At 37.8% G+C, this 18,524-nt stretch overlaps 1 protein-coding gene across 2 annotated transcripts in view; it reads left to right on the top strand.

Moving 5' to 3' along the window:
• Window positions 1-12,838, top strand: part of CWH43 (cell wall biogenesis 43 C-terminal homolog) — a 30,106-nt gene extending 17,268 nt beyond the window's left edge. The window contains exons 10-17 of one of the 2 annotated variants that reach the window (XM_067297154.1): window positions 1,254-1,359; window positions 4,200-4,335; window positions 5,645-5,794; window positions 7,818-7,962; window positions 8,639-8,700; window positions 9,743-9,898; window positions 11,469-11,594; window positions 11,900-12,838. In XM_067297154.1, the coding sequence (XP_067153255.1) occupies window positions 1,254-1,359; window positions 4,200-4,335; window positions 5,645-5,794; window positions 7,818-7,962; window positions 8,639-8,700; window positions 9,743-9,898; window positions 11,469-11,556 (843 nt within the window). In that variant the 3' untranslated portion in view covers window positions 11,557-11,594; window positions 11,900-12,838. Of the gene's footprint in view, window positions 1-1,253; window positions 1,360-4,199; window positions 4,336-5,644; window positions 5,795-7,817; window positions 7,963-8,638; window positions 8,701-9,742; window positions 9,899-11,468; window positions 11,595-11,899 lie in introns of those variants that run through there. The other variant, XM_067297155.1, reaches the window with a different exon arrangement.
• Window positions 12,839-18,524: the final 5,686 nt, after the last annotated feature.

Raw genomic sequence — 18,524 nt, 5'->3', positions numbered from 1 at the left:
ATGTGCATGTGATACCTTAGGTGTGTTCACTGGTGTTTAGGAACTCTTTACGCCAGTATCTAGCAATAATAATTGAATGTGCAAAAAATTTACTTCGCAAATTCATGTTGAAGGGAAATGGCTGGTCTGGGTGTTTGGAGTTTTATTGTGCTACTACGAAGGAAAGAAACATTTTTGAAAAATGGAGAGATTCTTACTTCATACTTTCAAATTGAATATTACTTTTATAAGTGTTTATCTGAATGGTATTCAATACTTGGCAAGGCCCTGAGCAGCCTGATCTAACACCATGGGAGTTGGACCAGATGACCTCCTGAGGTGCTTTCTACCCTAAGATATTCTATGATTCTGTATTTATATATGTAGCTGAATGGAACTGCTCTGACAAGTTAGTTGATTTAGATTAATGTTTCTCAACTAATTAGTTAAGGAAATGGATAAAAATTGGAAGATTCCAGTATTCCAGCTGGCTGGCAAAAAAAATTGGATATTGCAATGATAGTGACAATTAAGGATGCTTAATGCTAGCAAATTTTAGCATTTAGGTTACTTATAAGTTGTCTGAGAGTGTTGCTTGTGCATTTAGTAATTTTAATTCAAAGTTAGAACTGTTTTGATTGGATGTAAACTAACATGCTTCTGTTCTATGATTGAACTGATTACTGTTACAAAACTGAATTTCTGATGTCAGTGGTTGCAATTATGAATTAGATGTTTTCTTTTTTTCTGATAGTCCTGAAATAGTCACTTGAAACTTGCTCTTTGACATATATTTCTGTTGGTAAATATTTTTGTTAGAGAAGTCACTGATGACATACAGAAAAGGATGTGGAAAAGGTGATAAAAGCTGAGTAAAAAATATATGTTTATATCTACATACTTATATATACATGGTTGGTTTTCTTTTTATAACTCGTCCAAGTTTATAGTACCTTGTGATGAGGAAAACAGTGTGTAGTTTCTCTGAGAAAGATGAAAATATTCTTGGCCTTTTTTATGTTCATTTACTTAGTTACTTATACAAATTCTGATTTAACTACCATGACTTCTCTCCTCTTTTTGAGAAAAATCTATGCCATTAACAATACCTATAGACTTTTGTAATCCTTTCAGCTTTATTAGGAGAATGTATTGGTTAAAATATCTATTCTGAGGTGTCTTTTATGGCACCATATATCTGATATTGACTGCAAAGATATAATACCTAAAAGCCAAATTGTATTTGACATTTTTCCATATTTCTTTTTTTTCAGGTTCCAAAAAGAGACTTCTCTGCTATGATCTGGCCTTTTCGATTTGCATACGACAATGAAGGATGGTCTAATTTGGAAGGATCAGCTAATTTGCTTAATGAGACAGGTAATTTTTTTCCACTTCATTTATATTTGAGAGTTCATCTGAAGGGACAGAAGCAAGAACACCTGCAGGGTAACTGAGTCCATTCTTACATTAACGCAAGAACATGCGCCTAGTAGCTTTCTCCTGAACTTGTGAGCTGTTCCAGTACAGTTGCTTCAGTTAAACATCCATTTGCACGGAAGATAATTTTAAAGAGATTTCTAGTTAGAGGAATACCTTATTTACTTAACGTTCTATGTTACATGTCTGTACAGAAATTTTTGCACAAATGAAATAACTATAAATATCCTTTTAAATCAAATTTAATATTGTTTAACTTCTCTGTGTTTTTTTAAATGTGAAGCATTATATAATTCCCAATGGATCTGGAATTAAAATGCCCCAAACAAAGTGTACAGATAAGAAACAGACAAATCTGTTTTCCTCATTGAGCCAGAACAAAGTATAGAATAAAAATAGTGATAGTAGCTTGGGTGAGTTGTCATAGATTTTACTGTAAAGCAGGATCTCCAGCTTGGTGCACATGGACAAGGTTTTGGTTGGGAAATTAGTCATAGAAAATGAAGAATTTGGACCTAAGATCAGTGCTGCTGCAGGGTACATCAAAAGGAAGAGCACTGGCCACTGGGGCTTGTAGATATTACTTGCTTTGTGCCACACTCATGGGATTAGGAAGATTTGGAGCCACTGCTTTAAGGTATAAGGAAGTTATTTTCTTTTAAAATAACGTCTACTTATGCCTGGTTTGAGCTACCTTTCCCCAGTGAAGTGGGCCAAAGCAGATAAGCATGGTCTGTATTTGAAAGGGTTGCTGGCTCCAAAGCAGTGTTTTCTCAGCAGTTCCTCCCGAAAGGCTTGGGGGGGTTAAGAAGGATCCGTGCTGCCATTCCAGCTTTCGTTGTTCTCCTCTCCTCCTACTGTGTGAATGCATTTCCCTAGCAGCCCAGGCTTGACAGGCCCGAGCAGTGGGAAGGCACTGACACAGGTGCTGCTGTGCAAGCCTTGCTGTCAGTGAAGAGGGACGAGGCCGATTCAAACATCGTTCTATCTGGTGTCCTAGGACTGCAGGTTTAGAGGGCTGAACTTTTGCCCTGAGCTCTGTAGGCAGTCTAGTGTTGTGAGAAAACAACTGGGACATTTGATTAATTGAAATTTGAGGCACTCTTGGACATATGTAACTGATAGTTCATGTCTTATGTCTGGGTATTTATTTAATCTATTTGTATTTATTTATGAACTATAATGAATGTATTTATTTCTGGTTCCTGTGGTGTAAATTCATGAATAGCAGGGCAAGTGATTTATTTGGTTGTCCATTGAGCATTTCCTTATGCCAGTGAAGAGTTGTTTCTAAATAAAGCAGTTGATAAGTCAAAAAGCAGTGAATATAGGCATAAAGGAATAAATCTTAATTCCTGATCTCTAGAGACAGTCTTCTGGAGTTTTATGTTACATGTATATTTTATATCAAATACCACTTTAACATTTCTAGGAAATGCATAAATCCATTCACAGTTGAGCAGGAGATTCTCAAATGATCAGACATGACTTTGTTCCTGAAAAATATTGCTCATTTGTTCTCCTAAGAAGAGTAGCTGATTTTGAGAGAGACAGAGAAAACAGTGGCTAACTTCCTCAGTGTAGCCAATATGTTCAGTCTTGGCCTTGAAGGGGCTATCTTTTAAGATATGGTGGAGTTCATTCCCTGTGCTCATTAGTCTTTTTTCTAACTGCTGAAACAATGAAAGTGCAAAATGCAGTGGTGGCTTTGTGATTGAAACACCTGTCTGCTCTGAAGGGAACCAATGTCAACCCCAGTCAGTGGTTTCGGTCGTTGTCTCTGTGGCCAGCATTTGAGCTAATCGTATAGAAGCAAAAATCTGGGAATCTGCTTGCAGGTATTTTGAGCTACCGTTTTCCCTGCTAACATTGCTTTCACAGTGCTAAATAAGACACTTCAAAAACAAAATCTCACGTGGCAAGAGTGGTGCTGCGTGTAGTGGTGTTATTTGCTTGTATGAGGGCTCTGGATGAGAAGGCAACTTGGTCTGCCTTTTAGAGTAGGAGAGCGCTCCAGGGCGCATAATCACTGCAAAGAGGGGAGCACTTGTTGATACTGCAGCTGTGCCTACCTGCTGCTCCAGCTGAGCCTGGACAGTTCAAGCAGTCTGTGGCCTGCTCACAGCCTCCCACCTTCCTTCAGGCATGGGCAGGCCTTTCCCAGCTGCTAGTCCTTCAGGGGTGGGATAGCTCTACCTCCACCCTGTAGCCAAAATGTAGGGGTACCTGCCATGTGACAAAAATGGACCATGTAACTGGGGAGGGACCACACTCCCCTGAGAAAGTGTGGTGGCCACGTGTGATCTACAGTTCCCTGGAGCTGGGAACCTTTCTGTTCCCATGTCTGGGGGCTGACTCCGGGTTGCTGTGGGCCGATGAGTTGTTTTGGCAGCAGCAGCCTGCTGCCTCTTACCCAGAACCCTTTGGAGAGAAATAGGGATTTAGTGGATGAAAGTAAGTGCGGATGAGCTGTGTAGCACTTGCTCATTAAACTGAAAGCAGACCCACTGCTGCATGGTTAATCTGTGCGTGCACAGAAAGTCCGGCGCTTTTGAAACGCACCACAGTAGGTATATGCAGGCCAGTGTCATGTACGTCTCGTTATTCACCAGGGAAGAGCTATGGTATCCATACACTGAGTGTCTCCATCAGAGGTTGGCATGGCCTGTGGTGGCCCAAAGGTTGGGCATCACTTTTGCCAGGATAAGAGTGGCCCCAACTACATTACGTATTGACACGGTTATGAATTCAGAAAGATTTTTTTTTTTCCCCTACTCTAGGTGCAGATTTTATCACTATTCTGGAGAGCGATGCCTCTAAACCATTCATTGGGAACAATGATCCTACAATGTGGCTTGGAGAAAGACTAGGATTTTACACAGATTTTGGTCCAAGCACAAGAGATCACACTTGGGGGTGAGTCATCTTTACTCACAGAGTGACAGTAAATAAATGAGGAAAAAATATTTTTCATGGTTTTGTTTTTCTCTCATCAGTCATAGAAGAAAAGCTATCAAGTAAATACGCTACCCAACTCTTAACTCCGCTAAAACATGGACAAAGAATAATCAGAATAGTCATCATAATTACTTGTTGGAGCTTGTCTTGGAGAGCATGCTCTGAGTCACTAGCATTACAGTGCAACACAGATGAAGAAGCTTTCTCTGTTAAAAAGGATCGGTTGCTACTTTGGCTTTGTTAATGCAGGAAATGGCATCCTGTCCCTTAATATACTGGACAGATTTGGAAATCTGACATTCCAAATACTGTATCTGGCTTGCTTCTCTCTTCATTATGTTTTGGGCTTTGAGGACTTTATTTTAATGCTTGACCAACTACCAGTTGGATATCTTTGAATATCTTTGCAGATGGGAAAATAGCGGCTTATGTGGGTTGTTTTTAGGGGGATATGCAGATCTTATTGGCGGATGGAACTTCCTAGTGATGTTGCAATTGCTTTTTAATTTCTGCCTTATGTGAGGAGAATTTAGTAACCTTCCTCTTCCAGAGCCTGTCTTTAAATGATGCAGAATGGGGCAGAGAAGTCATTCTCTCAGATTTTCATTTTTTTCATCAAATATTTTGAAAAACCTGAGACAAAGTGGTTTTAAGGTTGATTCCAAATAGACATTGAAAGAATGAGAAATCTCCTGCTTTAAAGAAGTATTACTACCTCTTTCTGCTTTAAATAAAATGCCTTGTAATAACTGGTAGTACAAATTCTGTTATGCCTGCAGATGCTGATTTTGAAGGGTTCCATGTGAAAGTTCATGGTGTATCGTGTAAATACACTTATCAAAAGACCACCATTCTTTTGCTGATGGATGGATGTCTTGGGGTTTTTGGTAACTCTGGACTTAAGTTTGTGCCTCGTCTGAGACACCATAGCAACAGTCCTTTCCTGTCCATTCACAATTCATCTATTAAGATCTCTGGGTTTTCTTTTCTTTTTTTCTGTTATTTATGACCTACTCATAGAGCCTTTGTTACAAATCTATTTAGTGAAGGAATGACTTTGATAATAAATTTTAGATGTGTTTACTTAAGCAATATTTCAGAGAAAAAAAAACAAATTTAGAAAAACTGGCTAGAGGTGGTTTAAGTCTGGTCTGATGGTTTGCGTTCTGTGACTGTTAGTCTTCTGCTCAAACTTTTGTCTGCTTATAACACCTTTGTGATGTTTAAGAACTAGAAAATGTAACTGTTTTCTTCTGTTCTCACGTAGAATTATGGCACTATCAAGGTATCCAATTGTAAAATCTACCCATCACCTCCTCCCATCTCCAGAGGGAGAGATTGCACCTGCCATCTCCATGACTGTCAACTTCACAGGGAAATTGGTCGACTTTGTTGTCGCTCACTTTGGAAACGAAGAGTGTGTATTTTATTTATTGTTATGTATATTGTGGGAAGTGAAACATAATTGTCATTAGTGAGCTTCTATTTTAATTACTTTGTAGCCTTTAACGTCTTCCACTGTAATATAGGCTCTAGCAAGGCACTCTGGAGAAACTACTTATGACATAGCTAGTGGTTAAAAATTTTGAGGCATTTTTAAGGGAAAAATGTGTCATGCAAAACTCAGCTAGGCCTAATAACCACGTTTATGTTACTAGAGACATTACAAAGGTATTGTTCTGCAAAACCAGAACAACTAACAGGACTACAGATGCATCTTAAGGATAGGAGTTAAGGATAGCATCCTTCTGACTCTGCATGTGGAAGAGATCCATTATATTCCACAAGGAGGGCAGATTATACCAGTAGCTCAAATATGTGATGGGAAAGATTAAAGTATATCTTTCAGTTCTTTATTTTAAAGCAATGTCTTGATTACTTCTGTGTAATGAATATTAATAATGCATAGCTTTTTGAAACTCTATATAGCTATATTTTCTGTTTTGTTTCATATTTATTGTAGTTTATCGAGAGGCAAATTTATGAATTGGGTACAGAATATAATACACAAAGAAACAGCTGAAAAACAGTGGGAATCCTTTTATCCCATCCCATACTGAGCTTCCCTGTCTCTGTCCCCTGTGTAAAAGCTGTGCTCCAAGCATGCAAATTGTTTGTAGAGTTCCCTTTTACTAAATATCTGTAATTGTCAGAAACTACTCTCAATTGGAACACTAAAAAAAGTGAGGCATTTTGTGCCTCATGTAGACAATTAGATTTGCTTCTGAGAAACTGTTTGTCAAAATAGAATAAAATAGCAATGTAGTCCCCCTCACAGAGAGATGGCAATGAAAGCGACACATGGGAAACAAGTGCAAATTAAATTGTGTTTTAAGGTGAATTAATTTGTAATTAGATAGCATGTAAAACTTTGTTTTTTGTTGCTTAGGATGACATAAACTAGGATACTGGATAACTAGGATTTTTTTTTTCAGGCTCTTTTTAAAATGGGGGAGTATATCAATGCTCATGTCATTTAAGAGAACCCGTCTTCTAGAGAGAAGTAGTTTTGGAAAGAGTAGCTAGCTGAGCAGGCAACTCTATATATACCTAGGCCTGGCTTCTGTTTAAATGGTCTTTTTTTTGCCTTCTCTCTGTCTGCCCTTTTTCCATAATGCATTTGCCCCAGTCAGAAGTAGTGTTGTTTAGAATGCATAGTAGCATTTCAGCTCTTATCTTCTTTTGGGACTACAGATTCCAAAATCAGCTTGCTGTCTTGGTTTTAAAAAAAAAAAAAAAAAAAAAAGTACTTTGCACAACTTTTATTAACGTGAAGAATCATGGAAAGAGAGCATTATTACATTATATTGTGAAAAATCCAGAGATAGAAATGGGGATCCAGTACTACAGTATTTTACCAGACTTTATCTATGCTATCACTTTTAGTCATGTTGAAACTGTTTTGTAAATCTTGTAAAAGAGATGCAGAATACTTGGCAAATGTTGTAAGTGATGTTAATGGGACAACATGGCTCTTAAATTATATTTCATAAATTATGTGACCCAGACTTTAAAACTACTTCTCACCATGATGTGTCCATGATAAAAGTAAAGGGTTTTGTTAGGATGTGTACTCGTTATTATACACCAGACAGTCTGTACTAGCACAATTAAATTTCAAGTGCAGACAGACACAAAGTCTCAGATAACCAAAGCACTTAGAAATTCACATTTCCCAGTGATGAGCTTGGTATTAAAAACAAAATAACAATAGAACAAGTTGTTCATGTAATAGTTAGAAAGAGAACACTAATTAGGTCTACCATGTGGCTTTTATCAAACATTGTGATTATTTCAAATCAGTCTCTGTAAACTTTCACACACACTAATATTGAGCGATTAAAAAGAATGATGTCAGACTTGTATGCAGTTTACTGTGTTATAGCAGAAAGAATCTGAGCTAAAATATATGTATATTAAAGTCTTTCAATTTCCTTCAGAGAGGACTTGGACAGAAAACTCCAAGCTATAGCTGTTGCAAAGTTGTTGAAGACTAGCTCTAAGCAAGTTGTATTTCTGGGATACATCACTTCAGCTCCTGGATCCAGAGATTATACTGAATTAATAGAAAATGGAAATGTCCAGGTAATATAAAGCTGCTGCTTCTTTCAACAGCTGAGGATAATCTATATTTTTAAAATTCAGTTTAAGATTTCAAATTGATAACTTAGACAGAAATGGACATACAAGAAAACACATGCTGATTTTCAAATATAGTCTTGGGCTACCTTATGAAATGGTATAGAGAAGGTGGAGGTATGCAGTGGAAAGGACAGGAGGTAGTGGACACCAGTTGCCACAAGGGAAGTTCCAATTGATAGTACAAAAAAAATTCACATTGGGGGTTGTCAAGCATTAGAACAGGTGCCCAGAGAGGTTGTGAAATCTCCGTTCTTGGCTGCTCTCCAAGCTTGGCTGCACAAAGCCCTGAGCAACATGCCTGAAGTTGACCCTGCTTTGAGCAGGGGGTTGGGACTGAGGTGATCTCCAGAGTTGCCTTCCAACCTCTCTCATGCTAGGTATCATTCTGTTGTTTTAAAAGAGGGTTCTGCAGTTCAGTTGTCTGTCAGGAGATGTCAAAGGTTGTCTGGTTTGTCCGCAACAGCATAGCAGGCTGTTTCCCTTTTTACTTTGTTACTACGCCTCAGGCAAAGTGCTTTTCTGCAGCAGATTTACACGTTGGTTCTGTTACTGATTTAAAACACCCTTTTAAGGAAAGCTTGCCTTATTTGCTTGACATTTTTTTTTCTTCCACCTGTAGGATATTGACAGTACAGATCTTGACAGATGGTGTAGTTATATTATGTACCGTGGAGTAATCAGGTATGCCGAAGTGGATCATTTATTCACTGGCTTTAGATATGTTTATGAATATAAATTTTAGACGTTTCTGTAGGAACTTGCACAGCAGTTTTACATCCCTAAACAATTATGTATAGGCAGTTAGGTATACCATGAACTAATGAACATGGACCTCAGGATGAATTGGTGTAATTCTGAATGTCATTTGCAAAAACAGTGTTAGAAGGCTTTCTGTATCAAAAGCCTTCAGATCTAATCTGCTTTGATAATAAAAATACTTTTTTCCAAGATCCAAGCTCTGGCTTTGCAACTTCATCCTAAAATTGTGAAGGCTAAGCCCTAATTTGTATATGACACAGAAGAAACAAATTATGAACGATGATTGTAGGATTTGTTCATGCAGAATGCTGATCCAGTCCACCAAAGCTTTATGCTGGATTTAGTGGAATCTTTAACTGTGTAAGCCCATATGTAAGCACTTTGCTCTGCTGGGGCCTATGCACTCCATATCTTGTAATGCAAAGTTGCTTGTAAATCATTCTCCTGGTGATATACGTACTAGAATAGAATTCAGCTTATTCTAAATTAACTGTACAAATTCTGCAGTGTTAACAGGAGTAAAAGAAGTAATCTAGATCTCTGTCTTAAGTAACTGTGTCAAGTAAGAAAATACCATTTACAAGCTGATTTTTTTCCGGTTACTCATGCCATTGGTACTTGAGTTCTTTTCTTGAATTTCAAAATCTCTCAGTGAAAAGGTTGATGAAATTATACCAGTATGTATATTCTAAAAGAGTAGTTGAAAAAAATTAAGTTTCTGGTTCTAGAACTTATTTTTGTTGTCAAGCACTTATGCTTTCTCAGTTTTTCTTCTTGTGACATTGTGTTATAGTGCTTACGTTTATGAAGCGCTTTAGGATTTTTGAAGGTGATGTTCATAGAAATAGAAAGTTATGTTGGCAGGTTAAATAATAACTCTCAGGAAAAAAAAAGTCAGGGATTAAGAATGAGGTGAAATTGCCTTGGGTTATTTATTCAAACTAACCTTCCTTGTACCTGGTAGGTTGGGCTATGCCCGCATATCTCATGCTGGTCTAAGTGATTCAGAAGTCCAGATGGCCAAATTTAGGATCCCAGATGACTTGAATAACTATGTTGATAATGACAGAATTGTCATTGATCCCAACCAAGTTCCTGAGGACATCCATTTTAATCCCAGGTCAGTATATCTCAAAAGTAATTACAGGGATGATGTACATGATGTTTTATAAGAAAGAATTTTAGGAAAAAAAATTGCTTACTGAAGTGGGAGGCACTGTGGAGTACCAGGCTGAGCAGAAGATCAGGAGGCAAAAACTTCTGATTTGTAATTCCATTTTTTCCATGGACTTGGCAAGTGCCTTGGGAAAATCAGTCTGCTGTACTGTAGCATAAATTGAAGGTAATGTCTGTTTCACCCAGATGATTAATTTCTGAGATTGTTTGTTATGGAGATTTGCGAAGTGCTGGTGACTCATTTTATAGTTGATGAAATATCTCCCATGTTTCTCAGCACATCTGAGGATCAGGGCCTTAGTATACTAGTATTTAGAACACAAAATACAATATATATGTTAAACAGTCTTTGCATAAGCTTTTTAAAATGTAATATGTAACTGGAGCAAAAGTTAAGGAAAATGCCTGATGCAGATTGTTACGTATGTCAGGAAAAAAAAATGAGGCTTTAACACAACAAGTTATTTCTTGAATGCTGTCATTTTTCTACTGACATTGAGTAAATAAGAGAAATATGGAGACAGATTTTTATTTTAAATTAAATATCAGTGGAAGAGTCATGAAGTTTGAGATAGATGTTGCCACAGATGGACAATTTCCAGCAATGCAGATAAGGGCAAACACAAGTACATGAAACTTGCTACTTCTGACTTGCACAATAGAGAATATATTAATTTCTTATATACGCCTAACAGCTAAGCTTACTCACTTTTTATTTACCACTCAGTCACTGGCTTCTTGACTAAGCAGGGATTTGCCCAGTCCTTTCCACATGATGAAGCTTGCCTAAAGTCAGCATTACAAGTTCAGATTTTTCTCAGTGGATTTCAGTGTGGAATGACTCTCTCATCCTGATTTCTTTTATGTCTGCCTATAAGCAGAAAAAATGATACTGATTAGGAATAAGTTTAACTTTTTTGCATTAACTAGACTTCTTTTGAAGTACAGTGTCACTACTTTAGAATGTTTAGTTGGCACTAACATTCTAAATAAGTACTACATTTTCCTGTGCGAATTCATCTACCATAATAGTCAGTAGTCAAAGCTTTCAGGTTTAAACATGGCATTCAAAGTGTACATCTTAATAGACCTCAAATTTAAAATTTTCACCATAATTTTCAAAAGAAAAATGTGCAGTATTAACAATAGGATTGAGTATTTGGATACTGCAGGGGTGAAACTGTCTCCACTAAAGTCAATGGAAAAAAATTAGAGTATAGGATTTTACTGGATAAAAGCACCTCTTGCCTTTGTCAGCTGAAGTTCCATTTATAGACTGTCCATAGCATTAATCCAATCAGTGTAATTAAATGTCTCTGTTAAACTCAAAGACCTTTAGGTAGATCATTTCCACAGATTATGATTTATATGTAAATAGTTCATTTCAGAAGGAGGCCACAACTCTATCTAGAGCATTCATATGAAATGTTGATTATACTATAAAAGTGCATGATTTAATTGCATAGGTTAATTCATATCGTAATGATTTTGCTTTCTTGAATATTTTTGGTTAGGTTTGGATCTTATAAAGATGGACACAATTATGAGCATATTCATCACTTTCATATGAGCACTCCTAAATATTTTAAACAGACAAATTAGAATGAGAAGATAAGGTATCACTGGGACCAACAAGAAAGGTTTGTTGCTTGAAACTGAATTGCCAGCCAAAAAGATTACATTGTTTAAGGATGAGGAACTCCCATGCTGTATAACACTGTGAATGTCTATGTAATAGTTGGTTACTCTCTTTAGTGAGTTGTCATCACTGTGAGAGAGAAAAGATGCATATTGATAAACTGGTATCTACCTGGGACAGATATCTGCTTTGTATTCAGCAAGGGGAGAGTGGGAACTTGCTTTGGCCATAGCTTCTTCAATTTAATTGAAACTACCTATATTGTACTGTTTCAAAGTTGAAAATATCTATTCATCTTTTCTTTAGGGTCTAGATACGACCGCTTTGCTGTTCTAGGAGCTCAGTGGAATAATCATGAGCAAGGAGTTGGAGCCAGCTTCCATGCCTTTTTTTTTTTTTTTTTTTTCAAAGACTCGGGCAAAGCAAAAGAATGTGATAGTGTAGGTTACGTGCTCGGATGATGCACTTAGTAGTCTGGTTACTATTGCAATAACACATATATAGCTTGGCCTAAGGTTTTTTTTCAAAAAAGGAAAGGTACTAGAGTGTTGTGTCCCCCCCCCCCCCCGCCCCCCGGAGATATGGAGTAACTATATGATGTGTTTAAAGAAGTGTAGTCTGTGCATTTTTGACTTACTGAAACCATGTGCCAACATCTGCTGCTATTCCATGCTTTATTCTTAAAGAAATGTATTTTATTAAAACAATTTACAAATGATTAATATTCCTAGTATTGGAGAAAAGGCTATGACTTTTTTTAAAAACAAATCATTATTTACATACTCGTTTAACAAGGTATTAGACACTGCGATGTTTTTACAAAGGGAAGAGTAAAGGACTTCTGGATTGCTATTGTTATATGACACTTAGTGGACACTGCAGAAGAATAGAAAAAAATCACACTGATGACAAGGTTTCTGAGAAGGCAAAAAAAAGTTGATTGAAATTTTTATTCAAAATGAACTATAATTAAACAAAAAAGCATCTTTTTTTTGCTGGCATTACATCTTTTTAGTGTGCTCAGGAATAAGGTGTTTATACATTTTAGGTAATGCAAGTAGGATTTTTTTGGTCTGGCAGTGAATTATCTATCATGTCATTGTAAGTGTTTTTTTAGAATCTGTTGGCAAAGTCTTCTATGTTTAACTCCTGATCCTCCCATGCATGTGCAGAGCTTCCCTTGAACATCTTTGGTGTTGGCCAGTGGAAGTTTCATGATAGTGAGAAATGTGTAACGTGGTTTCTTTAAATGATCGTCTCAACTTGGAATTCTCATTTGTGGTGTTGATATTTAGTACTGTCTGTCTTTCCAATATTACCTGAAAATACTATAACTGAAAGGAATGGGTCAAGTTGCAAGAAAGGGTTTTTTTTGCCCCACTCATTATCTGCCATGTGCATTTGAGAATAGTTTGAGCACACTCAGTTTTATTGTTTCCCTATGTAAGAAATTACAGGCTGTGTGATTACCCAGTTTCTTGTTCCCTGGCATCTGGTAACTGCTGCCATCACCAAGCTTGTCACTTTATCTTGGTCACCCATCGTTTTGTTCCCTTTATTTTAGGACTGCATCTCTGAGAAACACTTCATTGATTTTTTTTTGGGGGGGGGGGGAGGGGGAGCAAGTGATATCTGAAGGTCACTTGAAGAATACATAGTCACCACAACTTCATCTCAGATTGTATTAGGAAGCCATGACTTCATTAGCTACAATTAACCAGTCATTGTTGACTAATTTATTCTTCACCTAGAGATGCCGTGTTTGTCTTTACCAGTCCAAGGAAGCCTAATTAAGCATTCCAGGTTAGATTTCCCTTTAGGAGAGATTTGAAATCCTCTGAACTTTTTCCTCCAAGTGACCTCCAGCAGGCCAGGATAAACTAGCCTTCAGAATCATGGGAGTGACTTTCTGATACTTTCAGCAGTTTTCTTCCGTGAATGCCCATAGCCCTGTCTCTCTTCTGCAGCCTGCGTCAGCTGCTGGCACTGGCACAAACATTGCATGGTGGCTCCAAGCATTCTTGCTCCTTCACGGCATACTCTGATGCTAGCTCTGACTCATGTCCAGCCATGGATTTGCCTTTCCACAGCCTGAACAAAGCATAGCATTAACTTGCCACATTACTTAACATTCTCCACAGGCTGATTCTGCAAATACCTCATAATGTGAGCAGTTTATTCATGTGAGATGCAGGAAATGATACTCATAAACATAAAAAGCTTGAAAACCCCTTATTTTTTAACAATTAAGTATGAAATCAGAATATTTTTTATGAAGTCAGACTCCAAAATATGATTGATGGTAATAGATCAGATTATATGTCATCTTTGTGTGTAGTTTTCAAAGTCTGCGATACAATTTGGATGGATTCTCAGTTTTGTTCTTTGCAGCACATGAAAAATTATTGGATGCATTTGCCCTGTTAGAAGTGTTTGCCTAGACTTTCACAAAGCCTAAAGTTTAAATATTCTGCTCCTCTGAGTAGCCTGTACAACTTAATGTTCATAGAGCCGTACCTTATAATGCGTAACTATTAGAAAACACTGTATGCAAATGTAATTGTAATGAGTAGCAAGTATGTGTTGACATTTGCATTATTTTCTCAGGATGCCCAAGAAAAAATATGACTATGGACTCTTTGTATACTGCTACTACTACTGCTGTGGTTAGAATTGGGAAGCTACACTTTATTTGTCCTTGAATCTGCACATTAATCCCCAATATTTGATTGGTTCAGAAAAATGTGCAGCACATCTCTCAGTGGCCATCACGATGTTTCAAACTATGAAAGAAATGTGCTAGAACAGGTCTTGCTGCAGGGGCATGTGACTAATCTTGCTGTTTCCTAATCATACTCTTTCATCTCGGCTTTCATAAGACAGTATCATAAGAAGGTATGAAGTGAAAAGTTTGTGGAAATCTTTTTACATTCAGAGGTGGCATGAAAATATACATGTTTTGTTTTCTAAAGGTTTGAACTTTTCCTGCCCGTAAGAGATCTAGATTATGTATCTGATTTCTAAATAATACGTATTCTTTGTTGTCGTCTTAATTCCATCCTCCCTGACGTTCTGGGCAGGTTAGTTAAAGTCTCTAGGAAAATACATAGGGAGAGACACATTACATCCCAAGAGCCAAATAGCGCATATCTCAGAATAAGAAAGAACCACTCTTACTCTATGTAATGTCTGAGAGTGCTACTTCTGAGATAAATTGTTCTGGATTCTTCAGCAGGGTGGAGACTTAGGACCCCTCTTGCATATATTCCCTCTTTCAGACTTTGACTCTTCAATTCTATGTGTATAGTAAGCTCAGCTTCGGGAGCAATGGCTCAGGATGTTGTTATAGGGCACTCATCTGAGATCTGGGAGCTGTGGTTCAAACCTTTTCGGCTAAGAGGAGTCTGAAACTTTTATTTCCCATTTCCAGGAGGGGTGCTGTGGCTAAAAGCTTATTAAACAAGTTGTGCACGCCATCCTCCGTTTATGTTTTGCACTGGAGTTGATGGTACTGAAGTGAGTTAGGTGTGTTTAGATGTCCAGGTGACCAGCTCCCCCGTTTCATTAAAACAGGATTTAAAATATACAGGATCCTCTCCTTATGTAGGTAAGGAGCTCTGTGGCCCTAAAGGTGCCGGCTGATTTGAGGCACCTCCAGGGTTCAGGCAGACATTTTGAACTGCTCTCTGAGGCTTAGCTGCTTAAAGTGTTCCTAATTATGAGTGATGCAGAATTTAAAGAATCTGGAATATCAAGCTCACAAAAACTAAAAATCTAAATCTAAGGAGATATAAATATGAACTGCCAATAGCCTTAAAATTTTTTTTTTTCATGTACATAAAATATTACATTTTTTGCAGGGCACTCAGAGCCAAAGTCATACAGTTGTGCAGCAAGTGTAACAAACCTTTATCTGTAAAGAAGCAGCATATAGTATGAGTCCATGGGACAGGGTGATTAAAATGAACTAAATTACTTAGAAGAGGAGTGACTGGAAAGTGCAGCTGCTCCTTTCTGCCACCTGAGGTCCTCTTTTATCCCTGATCAGTAATACACTACTGATAACGCACAAGAATAACAGTTGAGATGTTTCATTACAAATCCAAAGGTGAAAAATCTTTCAGAAACATTACATAAAGCTGTTTGTATTGGCTTAGGTTTCAGTTACTTTCTGAAATCTGCATATGATTGAGAACTGTGATTGCTGCCTACTAAAAACCCAATTTATCTCTTTTCTTACAATGTCCTATACTGTGCTTTGTTGATGCTTTATCTGCTTTGTTAATGTTAAGCAAAATCTGCTTTGTTAATTGTATTTTCAATACAATTTTCTTTTCCTTCTGACTTTTAAAATGCCTAATGGAGTGTGGGTTTTGTGCCTAAAATTAACTTTCAAGCCTGTTTTAAGTGTGATGAAAAAAGGTATTAGAGAGAGGCAAGGGCTTTAGCAATTTGTAGTCTGATAACCTTTAGAATCAGAGAGGTTCCGGTCTTCCTCAAAGACCTTTCTACACTATGTTTCTGATAGTGAAGAAGATAAAAGTAACTATAGGCATACCTCGGAGATATTGCGGGTTTGGTTCCAGACCACCGCAATAAAGCGAATATCGCAATAAAGCGAATATCGCAATAAAGTGAGTCACACAATTTTTTTTGTTTCCCAGTGCATATAAAAATTATATTTATACTATACTGTAGTCTATTAAGTGTGCAATAGCATTATGTCTAAAAAAAATTTACATACCTTAAATAAAAAAATACTTATTGCTAAAAAATGCTAACCATCATCTGAGCCTTCAGCGAGTTGTAATCTTTTTGCTGATGGAGGGTCTTGCCTCGATCGATGTTGATGGCTGCTTGACTGACCAGGGTGGTGGTTGCCGAAGGTTGGGGTGGTTGTGGCAATTTCTTAAAATAAGACAGCAATGAAGTTTGCCGCATCGATTGACTCTTCCTTTCACAAAGGATTTCTTTGTAGCGTGTGATGCTGTTTGATAGCATTTTACCCACAAGAGAACTTCTGTCAAAATTGGAGTCAATCCTCTCAAACTCTGTCACTGCTTTATCAACTAAGTTTATGTAATATTCTAAATCCTTTGTTGTCATTTCAACAGTGTTCCCAGCATCTTCCCCAGGAGTAGATTCCATCTCAAGAAGCCACTTTCTTTGCTCATCCATAAGAAGCAACTCCTCATCCGTTAAAGTTTTATCATGAGATTGCAGCAATTCAGTCACATCTTCAGGCTCCACTTCTAATTCTAGTTCTCTTGCTATTTCCACCACATCTGCAGTTACTTCCTCCACTGAAGTCTTGAACCCCTCAAAGTCATCCATGAGGGTTGGAATCAACTTCTTCCAAACTCCTGTTAATGTTGGTATTTTCACCTCCTACTGTGAATCGCGAATGTTCTTAATGGCATTTAGAACGGTGAACCCTTTCCAGAAGGTTTTCAATTTATTTTGCCCCGATCCATCAGAGGAATCACTATCTATGGCAGCTATAGCCTTACGAAATGTATTTCTTAAATAAGAAGATTTGAAAGTCAAAATTACTCCTTGATCCATGGGCTGCAGAATGAATGTTGTGTTAGCAGGCATGAAAACAACATTAATCTCGTTGTACATCTCCATCAGAGCTCTTGGGTGACCAGGTGCATTGTCAATGAGCAGTAATATTTTGAAAGGCATCTTTTTTTTTCTGAGCAGTAGATCTCAACAGTGGGCTTAAAATGTTCAGTAAACCATGTTGTAAACAGATGTGCTGTCATCCAGGCTTTGTTGTTCCATTTATAGAGCACAGGCAGAGTAGATTTAGCATAATTCTTAAGGGCCCTAGGATTTTCGGGCTGGTAAATGAGCATTGGCTTCAACTTAAAGTCACCAGCTGTATTAGCCCCTAACAAGAGAGTCAGCCTGTCCTTTGAAGCCAGGCGTTGACTTCTCTCTAGCTATGAAAGTTCCAGATGGCGTCATCTTCCAATATAAGGCTGTTTCATCTACATTGAAAATCTGTTGTTTGGTGTAGCCACCTTCATCAGTTCTCTTAGCTAGATCTTCTGGATAACTTGCTGCAGCTCCTACATCAGCACTTACTTGCTGCTTCACCTTGCACTTTTATGTTATGGAGACGGCTTCTTTCCTTAAACCTCATGAAGCAACCTCTGCCAGCTTCAAACTTTTCTTCTGCAGCTTCCTCACCTCTTTCAGCCTTCATAGAATTGAAGAGAGTTCAGGCCTTGCTCTGGATTAGGCTTTGACTTAAGGGCATGTCGTGCCTGGTTTGATCTTCTATCCAGGCCACTAAAACTTTCTCCATATCAACACTAAGGCTATTTTGCTTTCTTATCATTGGTGTGGTCACTGGAGTAGCACTTTTAATTTCCCTCAAGAACTTTTCCTTTGCATTCACAACTTGGCTACCTGCTTGGCACAAGAGGCCCAGCTTTCAGCCTATCTCAACTTTCGACATGCCTTCCTCGCTAAGCTTCATCATTTCTAGCTTTTGATTTAAAGTGAAAGATGTGCGACTCTTCCTTTCACTTGAACACTTAGAGGCTATTGTAGGGTTATTAATTGCCCTAATTTCAACATCATTGTGTCTCAGGGAATAGGGAGGCCCAAGGAGAGGGAGAGATGGGGAACGGCTGGTCAGTGGAGCAGTCAGGACACACACAACATTTATCGATTAAGTTTGCCGTCTTATATGGGCACAGTTTGTGGTGCCCCAAAACAATTACAATAGTAACATCAAAGATCACTGACCACAGATCACCATAACAGATATAATAATAATGAAAAAGTTTGAAATATTGCAAGAATTACCAAAATGTGACACAGAGACACGAAGTGACACGAAGCGAGCACATGCTGTTGGAAAAATGGCGCCGATAGACTTGCTCAACGCAGGGTTGCCACGGACTTTCAATTTGTA

This window comes from Apteryx mantelli, chromosome 5 (genome assembly GCF_036417845.1).
Source record: "Apteryx mantelli isolate bAptMan1 chromosome 5, bAptMan1.hap1, whole genome shotgun sequence".
NCBI classification, from domain to species: Eukaryota; Metazoa; Chordata; class Aves; order Apterygiformes; family Apterygidae; genus Apteryx; species Apteryx mantelli.
This window is presented reverse-complemented; position numbering and strand designations above follow the sequence as displayed.